The following is a 10470-nucleotide window of genomic DNA, read 5'->3' on the forward strand; positions in this document are numbered from 1 at the left end:
TCGCCTTCCTTAAAGGTGTAACACCTCTGTGGGCAAAGGTGCAAACCCATAGAACTTAAGTTTCATTTCCATTTATTTCCATTTATAGGCTACTTATGGTTTATTTGTAGGCCTTTCCAGTGGACAGAGCTAGAAAATGGCTTATTTGTATTCATATAGAGTCATACATTCACATGCATTCACAAACACTGCCAATTCCAGAGTCTTAGACTGTCATGATGTTCCTCTCTGGGTCTTCTCTATTTTTTTTCTCTATCCATTAAAAAGTATAGGGCGAGAGGCAGAGTATAAAACTAAGGGAATAAAATACTAATTTTTCAAAAAAAAAAAAAAACAGAAAAAAAAACTATTCTCATTTTGTAACCTTTCGCTATCTCTGTGTGACAAAATGGGCATCAGTTCTCCACTGTTTTAAGTAGCAAATGCCTAAATTAATCTTAGATTCACTAATCAGATATTGGCTTTCCGGAGAATAACATTTGGTAAGTGAGAACTTAATGAGTGTCCCAAGATAACTGTTGTTAACTGGTAGAGCTGGTGACATTTTGCATGTCACTGCTAGTCTTTGCCCCTGTGGTATATTAAGAACGTGCTTTGAGCAAATGCTTTAGCATTTTCATCGCAACTCAACCTTTAAAAAATAATCTCTCTTGCAGTGAACATCTATGAGAATATTTTTGGAAGTTTATGTGAAAAATTGACTTGTGTATGTATTTGGTACTGTGTTGTTAATGGGATAGAATAGAAGAACATTTACAAGAAAGTGTATCATAAAATACAAAGGGCACTCCATGTATCATTTTGGTTCCTTGTGTCTTTCATTTGTCATTATATGCAGTTGTTCAAGTTAAAGACAACAATACTGCATATTATTTCTGTGAGGTTAAGTGTCATATTACTAGAAAAAGTAACTATAAATAGAATGCTTATAGATGCAATTATAGTCCTATGTAATAAGGGGGAATGTACTATTATTAATAGATTATTGAATTGATTGATCTTGTACATGTTTACCTGTAAATATGTCTTCTTTGTGTAAGTAGAAATCTTTTATATGGGGCATTTTCTGAAAGCAGGATGTACCTGTAAATCATGCCAATTCATTTGCTACACTGGGATCGGATTATTCTTCAGTAAAACTCAATTTGAGGATTTAGAAAAATCAATCAAATATCATTATTCTTTCTATATGATGCCAAATTGTGTTTTGGTGACCTCTGCTATCATTTAAATGACCTGAAGTCAGTATGAGCTTTCGTAGCACAGAATTGGACTAAGTTTGCTCCTTTGTTGCTCTCTTTAGATCTTGTAAATCCTTTTTATTCCTTTTTCATTTGTATGTGTCTGTGAGTTGCAGCTTCTTATGCTTTTACCCATTTATAGGCTATATGACATAGGGTGGCTTATTGGCTTGTTTAGTTTCAAGAAATGATGAAAATGAAGTTCCATTCCTTAAATCCCCCAATATATCACTTTTACAATGTGTTTGCATTTCAGGAGTTTTAAGGTTTGATCTACATGTTTATTCAATCTTAAAGATATCTAGCTCCCTGTTGTACTTATTTGCCAATTACTTTACAGCCCTTTTCATACTTTTTGTTTTAAATCTGTGGGGTTTTTTGTCTTGTTGCATTTTTTCCTCTGCTTGAAGATATATTTATTATTCAAATATAAAAGTGACTTAGGAAAGAACATCCTAAAGTTTATTTAGAAATTCACCAAGCCCATACTAATGCATCTCTAATGGGGACATTTCTTTCCACACCTCTAAGGTGATTGAGCCTGTCCTTTAAAGTGAGATTTGCAAACCAGTGTCTGGCAGCTCCAATTAGCTTCTTTTGGGTTTGAAGCACATCCCAAACAGTAACAAGGTCTCCTAGGACACTACTCTTGCAAGCAATGTAGTCATATTTCCTCATTAGTTCTTTTCAATTGTCACTAATGCCATGTTCCAGCTTTTGAGTAGGAGACAAAAAACATAAAAATTTGTTATGTATGTAGAATGGGCCATTGTTTTCCATAATTCAAGGCTCTTTTGAATTCCTTTGATAGTTTTGAAGCTTACACAGCTTAATTCATTAACCTTTACCCTTCACATAAATCAGGTGATTAGGAGTCTATTGCTAAGGAGACAGATTTTCCCTCCACTGAAACTAAGTAAATGCCTTCTCAAAAAAAATTCCTGTATAGCTGACAAAAGTAACCTTTTTGTTGCTTTTCAAATTTCATCAGATATTTCAGGTGCATTTTAGAACATTATCAAAAGCAAGTGAGCATAACATTGCATTATTATAAATAATAATTCTGGATGCTTTGGATACTTTGGAGCAGGTTTTCTTATGCTTTTTGGAGTTCTAGAAGAGTTTATATGTATATATGTATGTATACACACACACACACACACACACACATACACACACACTCAACAACTGTTACTCAAGAATTTACAATGGTTGCAATTTAAAAAAAATTTCTTCAGGGGCACCTGAGTGGTTTAGTTGGCTAAGCGTCTGACTCTTGATTTCGGCTCAGGCCATGATCTCAGGCTTGTGAGATGGAGCCTGCTTAAGATTCTCTCTCTCCCTCTCCCTGTGCCCCTCCCCACTCCCTCTTGAAAATAAATAAATAAATAAATAAATAAATAAATAAATAAATAAAAGTCTCTCCCTCTGTAGCACCCTCCCCTCACCCCATGTTCTCTTTCTCTCAACAACAACAAAAATTTTTTTCTTCTGAACCCTGTCAAAGAATAAAAGAAGAAAATAATTTGAGGGGAGGCAATTCAGAATAAACTAAAATATATTGAACCTAGGACATTGGATTTGGAGAAAGTCTTCATATAAGGCTTCATGTTATAGAGAATGAGAATATGGGGTTTCAAAGGAGGCAGGTGGTTCTATGTTTCATGGAGGTGAGAATAGAGTGGATTTCTCCAGATTTTTTTATTCCTTCTTGTGAAGATACATCTCACTTTGTTTCTCAGAATTTGGGAAGATAGTTTAGTAAGCTTGTGTTTGACATTCATGGGCTAGTCTAAGAATATTTGATTTTCTGCAGTTTTCCACTATGCCATTTTCCCATTATTAATTTCTCCTTAATAATCTTATAGATTGTTACTTTCCCTAAGGATATAGTTCTTTTCCCAAGTTTTAGAATTCTTTATGTTGGCATGCATAAAATGAGAAATCTTTGAATGTACTGACCCATGGAGGATGTCAGTCATATGATATTCTGAAGTTTGTCCTTAGGGATAGTGGGAACAGGGGTGAAGAATGAGAAAAGTTTGAATTCTAGATTCTGAGTTTAGGGACTCCTGGCTTATCCCTAGGGACAAAACTATAATTTATCATTGAGATTAATGGATACTCTCCTATGCATTATCTGTGAATAGGAGAGGGGATGGAGAAACAAAGGTTTTAAACGTGGCCTTTGATTCTTTCACTCTCCTTCTTTTCTTTCTTTCTTCTTCTTCTTTTTTTTTTTAAGTAGGCTCCATACCCAGCGTGGAGCCCGATGTGGGCCTCAAACTCACTCCTGTGAGATCAAGACCTGAGCCAAGATCAAGAGTCAGACGCTTAACTGACTGAGTCACCTAGGCACCCCTTTTACTCTCCTTCTTAAAGATTATATCACTTTACAAACAATTCTCTATTTTATTGGTACCATTTAAAAAATACCCTTTAAAAACTTACATAAGTACCTATCGTCAAAAAGTTTCAATAATTACTAAGCTTTACCACCTTGTTTGTTGCCTGCATTCCTACTATACGGTGAACTGGGAAATGCTCTGATGTTAATAACACTAAAGGTCATGACTAGAGCCAAGACTCTTTTAAAACAGAGAATTATTTAGAGTAAATGCAGTCCACAGACCAGAGTTATGTTCATGTACTTCCCGTAAATACATACTATAATGGACTCCAAAAGTTTCAGGAGGAAAGGATAGTCACCATGCAGGCCTCTTGTCAAGACGTGCTGTCACTGCAGGCTGCGTGGGAGGTAGACCTGGACTAGCCACCAGGTTGCAGGCACTAGCCAACTGATGTGGGGTTCCATTTCCGTCAGTTTGCAGCAACAGGACAATACAAACCATTTTCACTTTCAACTCTCAAAACAATAGCTATTTTAGCTATTTATTTGAACCACTCAATTTTGTGTAATATTATTGTGTTGAGAGATTCAGTCCAGATTTACAGAACTTGGGATTTCTCTCCTCAAATACCACATCTGGGAATGATGTGATATTTAAAGAAATTACATTTTGCTACAAATCTTCCAAGGAATGTTTTTTTCTCCACAAATTTTTATTCGAGGAGTACTTCCGTGTTATTTGTAACTTCTAGCACACTGGCTCTGATTACAGGGTAATTAAAACTGTTTGGAAAACCTTATGCAACTGAACTTTTAAAAACAGAGCAAAAATCCTGGTGATCCTTTGTAAAAGCAAAGTGCTTTTCTCTTATATTTCTTTTCTCTTTTTCTGTCTAAAAGATATTTACTGCTTATTTCCTAATCATGTGTTATCTCTTGGCTATTGCCTCTTGAATAAGCTAAATTTACTTATGATATCTATTCATAAAAACTTCCCTCTGACACACAGGGGGGAAACCTGATGCTCATGGCCTTTCATCAGTTTTTAGAGAGTTTTCATCCAGTGATTGATTATCTTATTTTATATGAATACTGGTTCTTGTTGCCTAAGAAATAACATTTGATCTGGCTTATACAGTGAAATCAATTTGTGTTATTTGCTCTTTGTAGTGGGCTCTGTGTGTCTTTAAATATTCCTATGTGCTTGTAGTGTATCTTATATAGAATCAAGGGCAGGAATGCAGGTAAACATTTGTTTAGAGTTTTTTCACAATCAAATGTAAAATCAGGCTTTTTGGACTATTTGGAAAGAGCATGAGAACAAAATAAATGACATAAACATTTTTTCTGTACTAATTTATTTCATTTTGTAGTGGTCGTATAGAATACTGCATCTGTTAACTTTCGGTAGGTGGGAGAGGAGGACTGAAATATGTATCTTTGATATGACAGAAAGTAGTCAGACTTTTTTTTTTTAATTTAGGATTTTGTAATCATCTAGGGTCTTTATTTTTATCCTTAGCATGTGAAAATTTATTTTTAAAGTTGTAAATAAAACACAGTTGTTGCCTGTAATATCTTATCTGCTTTTGTCCTTCCTTTTTTATGAGTTTATTCAAATATTACATTAAAGCCAAATGACGTGGAATTAGGTTTAAAATTTTCCCCTCATAATAAGCTGTGTCAATGGTAATTGCATTGTATTGCTGTTTTAAGTTTTCTGTTGTAGCCATGGAAGAACTTCTCCGTTTTTGTCATAAATCCTTTTTTTAAAAAAAAAGCCAAAAAAGAATGTTTATTCAGTTATTCCAAAGAACTTTGAAATGTTTATCATTCCATTAAAACAATATTCTATAAAAATATTTTAAAGGAAAGAATATGTCTTCTTTATAACTAATTTAACCTTCAGTAATGAATTATGTGAAGTAAAATTGTATAAAATTTTCTGACATTTTATGAAGATTCCTACAAATAAGCCAGACAGCAAATAAAATATCTGCAAGACAGAGATGGATACTCTGTAATTTTTTGATGGATTGTACACACAGGTATCAAATTACTTGATCCTTACTTCCTAGAAAAGGTTAATGACTCTTTTTGCTTTTACCCTTTTACTTAACTGTTATTTATAAAGATTAAAACAGCGACTACATTGAAGGATGCATATTCCTATGTGTCAGTATGACTGTACAGGTTTTTCTGATATTATAGGAGACTGAGCCACAAAATGGATGGCGTTGTTAATCATTATTTTTAAAGTTCATTCAATTCTGTAGTACATGTTCTGCTATGGCTATTAAATCTGAGTGCACCATTCAAAAACCTTTTAACTTAAATGAAACCAGAAAAGACTTTAAATCTTACATATCTATGTCTATATTACATATCTATGCAATTCATTTAAAATACTAAGAATTAAAAATTTTAAAGTAAAAGATCTTAAAGTTCTTACATGTGCATATTTTTTCTTTCATCTATAATCAGTTAGATTTTTAAATATTTCTGGTTTATATTGAATAAAATACACAAAAATATGTATTTTAGTGTTACCAGACTCCATCATTAATAACTGAACCATGAATAATATTACTGTCCACCTATAATGACCATCCATCTATATTCTAGTTTCATTAAAATTGTTTTTATATTATTATATAAATGACATGTTCATTGTATAGCCTATGTTTACTAGTATATGACTAAAAGTGATATTACTCTTATAGAAATACCTCTTTTTCATCACTTTGGTTTTAAAATATACACAAGTCATAAATACACTTAATTAAAGTCATTTAGGTATCAGGGCACTTTAGTTTAAAGTAGGGAATGTAACACTTTTTCCTAAAACACCTTGAAAGAAGTTTGTTGAAAGAAGAGAGCTGTGGCATTCATCAAACGCTGACCTCTTCCTGTTACAGTCATGGCCAAACTCTTGCTAATTTAACTTGAAATGCATTAATGTAACTCACCACTTTTTTGTGTGTGTTTTAGGTGTGTGGAGGTCATTGCAAAGGAAGGACAAAACCTGAAAGAGCTGTATTTGGTGTCCTGTAAAATCACAGATTATGGTATGTAAAGAGTCATTGTCCTAATTCTTTTCTAGAATTAAAAAGTTACAAAATCTTTGAAAACTTTTTAAAAGAAATCACAAGCTACTATCTCATAGAGACTATTTATCTTTATTTGTGCTAACTCTGGTCACACCAGAAGAATTTAAGAAATCATGAGACTAGGACCCAGAGTAAAATGAACACGTGTATCCGTTTGTCACCACATGCAGTCGCACACGCATGTGCATCTGTGCACACACAAACACACACACTCACGTAGGGTTAACATGTATGGTTAAAAAAGCTATACAATGAAATAAACACTAAATATTTGATATAATAAATATAACTAAAGAAGTTATTACTTGAGTTAATTTGCTTAATTTAATGTCGTGTCAAATACATTCCCTGCCGACATTCCAAATGGCACACTATTTAATGCTTTACATTTTTTAAAGCGTTGGAAACTTCCACATTTAGATATGTAGGAAGTGATGGGTATACATGTGTATGCAAGACTGTAAATTATCTTAATTTTCAATATCTCTTTAAAAGTGGAGAAAAGCAAGTTGTTTTATAAAAAAAAAAAAAGTATGAAATCATCCTGTTGGAGTAATAAAAGAAAAATAACCTAGCCTTTCCTTTTTTATTCAGCTTTATTATTTTTTTCTTATTAATTTGTGTATTTAATCTAGAGTTTTAACCAGGTATTTGGCTTTATGGGAGACTGAATTGGTTTTCTTTTCTCTTTTCTGATTTCTTAATTTGTTTGTTTAAATTTGAGACTGTGCTTTCTACCTTGAGGGAAACTAATAATTCATCAAGGTTTTTTATTGTTAACTCTGACATATGCTAATAAATGACTTCAATCTTAGGATGTCATGCTGACCATCTGTCCTGGGTGGGAGAATTTTATTTTATCAGCTCCTAAATTCAGCCTTTAGAAAAATTCTAGTACAGCTATGATAAAAAATAACATAAAAAAATATTTGACTTAAAATAATGCTAATTTCTTTTCAGAGTTTATTTTTTAGAATGGTAAATGAGTCTTATGTGGGTTTATTCATAATGTTTCTGGGTTGTTGGGTTTTTTTTTCCTGCTTATACCATGCAAAAGGAGTATTTTGATATGTTTTTCTTTTCTTGTAGTTTGTTTTCTGGTTTGGCATGTTAGATTGCCACTTAGATACAGTAATTCTAAAACCTATAACTATCTCCCTCTTTTCTAGCCCTTAGAGAATTCTCTCTGTCCAACCCAGGGCATATACTCAATACAGGTAGATTTGTTAATTAATACATTCATTCATTCCAGACTCTTTCCTTGGCATTCACGCTCCTTTACCATTAGTCTACTACCTGTCCCTCCAATCTTATTTTATATATTTCTCCCCTTTACCTATGCAGTGCCAATGTCAGATTGCTAATTGCCAGGAGAGCTACAGATTAAGTTCCTTAGAATGAACTCTTCAAGGTCCTACAGTGGAAAATGATGCTAAAATTACACTCTGTCTCAGCACATGTTAAGTTCACAAGTGCAAAGAAATATTCCAGGAGATGTGGAGAAGAGAAAAAAGCTTTGGACTTGAGATACATCTGGGACCAAGTTCAGTCTTTGTCTTTATCTTTTCTTTGGCCTTAGGGAAGTTCCTTCACATCTCTGAGGCTCAGTTTCCTCATTTGTAAAATGGGGAATTCATGTCTGATGTCATATTTATGTCCCCGGCACCATGTCTAATGATTAGCATTGGTGAATGTTGCCTTCCTACAGTAGAGGGACAGAGAAAAGATTTTATGCAAAATTCTTCTACCCTCTTTCCTCTCCTAGGTTTTGGAAGAGGTTTTTGTTGTTGTTGTTGCCATTGTGTATTGTTATTGTTTGTTGATTTTGTTTCTTGATATTATCATGTTTTGGTGTTTAGAAATTTTAGGATTTTTTTTCTCCAGGTGAGGTGAAAATGATGTTAAAACCTTGCCAATATGGTTTACATTTATTCACTTGGGTTGGTGGATCTCTGCACATTAGGGTCACCTGGGGAGTTTCTAAAGCATACTGATGCTTGAGTCTCATTCAAGGCTGATTAAGTAAGAATTTCTATGAGGTGAGACCCAGGCAAAGGTTTTGTAAAACCTGCTTAAATGATGTTACATCAACCAAAGTTGAGAACAATTGATCCAGTCCATTTGAAAGGGCCAGATATTGGACATTTAGGGGACTTCCCTGCCATGGTGATGAGAAATCTATCACAATTTTTCTGGTACCTTAGTCACTTCAGCTTTAAGCTCTCTGCCTCACCTCATCTCTCTTCCGTCTTTCCTTTGGTTTTAGCTATTCAAAGGGTTCATGGAGTCTTCGGGCGCCTGGGTGGCTCAGTTGGTTAAGCGACTGCCTTCGGCTCAGGTCGTGATCCTGGAGTCCCGGGATCGAGTCCCACATTGGGCTCCCTGCTCTGCGGGGAGCCTGCTTCTCCCTCTCCCCCTCCCCCTGCTTGTGTTCCCTCTCTCGCTGTGTCTCTCTCTGTCAAATAAATAAATAAAATCTAAAAAAAATAAAAATAAAAAAATAAAAACAAAGCGTTCATGGAAAGCCAGTTTTCATCTATTGATTCTGTTCTTCAAAATGTTGGGGCACAATTGAGGAGGGAGGGGTAAAGGTCAATAGTTTATGAGATTGTAGTATAATTGCTATTTGATTATAGAATTTAAAAAAATCACTGAAAGTTCAGCTCAGCTCAGCTCTTTTTCCCTGGTAACATGCCAATAACACATGAATAATTTTTGTCAAAAAAGACAGCAAAAAGGATTATTCATTGTAACCAGAGAAACAGCATGTTATTGGAGGTAACTGCTCTGCTGGGGGAGGCTGGCTGTGATCCCTTGCCCTGCATTAATTATAAATTTTAAGATGGAAAAACAGATGCCTGTTTTCTTCTTTAACTGGATAAGTAGAGATAGATTCTGTAGAACTTTTAGATTATTGAAGCTACTTAAAAACTGTAAGATTTGATGTACACCTGATCCTGGGGGAGTTTCATCCTTTAAGAGACTACTCCATAATTCTGTTTCCTGTTGCTTCACTCATATTCGCGCTAGTCTCATCCTCACCTCCTCCCTCTGTGGTGCTGTGTTTGTACATGCTTTCATTATAGTATATGGAGATTTTTGAAGTTTTTTGCAGAATGCATAGATTCAGAAAGAGCAGCTCGCCTGGCATATCATTTGTAATTTTTGTGAAGATTCTCACAGATGTTGAATGTGGTATCATAGTACTTAGCAACACCTGGCCAGGCTGTTAGGAAGTTATGTTCATTTTAATTGATATATGATATAGTTGTCATGAAGAAAACTATCATTCTAATAGGCTTCTTATTCCTCAAATTGAACATAGATCTTTATGGTAAAAGATGGCAATTATAAGCAAATCAATAATTCAGGCACAGCTAAATGGAAAATACATTCTTGGGAAATTGCTCCCTGAAGAGAAATCTAATATCGTCACTCTTCTATCACTGAACAAATATATGTTACATAGGCAGTATTGTGGGAAAAAACTCAAATTTAGGAGTCAGAGGTTTAGGTTAGAATCCAGCTTTGCCTCTTCTTTTCTTTATGACCTTGAGCAAGTTACTTAACCTCCTAGTTTTGTCATCTGTTAAGCACATAATAAAATGTACCATAAAAGGTAGTGAATATGAATTTAAAACGTCTGTGTCATGCCTCTTGGCATAGTGGGTACTCATTAATTGGCAGTTCTTAAAATAATAGAAACCTCTCTTTCTCTTAAAAAGAATCAGTTCTCCTTCCCCTCTTCTCCCCTCCTCCTCTGCCCCCC

General features: G+C 34.4%; 1 protein-coding gene across 4 annotated transcripts in view; it reads left to right on the plus strand.

The window, feature by feature from the left end:
* FBXL17 (F-box and leucine rich repeat protein 17) overlaps positions 1 to 10470 on the plus strand; it is a 459233-nt gene that overhangs the window by 310984 nt on the left and 137779 nt on the right. For all 4 annotated transcript variants that reach the window (XM_081826475.1, XM_081826474.1, XM_081826476.1 and 1 more), the window contains one exon: positions 6583 to 6659. In XM_081826475.1, the coding sequence (XP_081682601.1) occupies positions 6583 to 6659 (77 nt within the window). The remainder of the gene's footprint in view (positions 1 to 6582; positions 6660 to 10470) is intronic.

This window comes from Leptonychotes weddellii, chromosome 7 (genome assembly GCF_054177405.1).
Source record: "Leptonychotes weddellii isolate Sample4059 chromosome 7, ASM5417740v2, whole genome shotgun sequence".
Classification (NCBI taxonomy): Eukaryota; Metazoa; Chordata; class Mammalia; order Carnivora; family Phocidae; genus Leptonychotes; species Leptonychotes weddellii.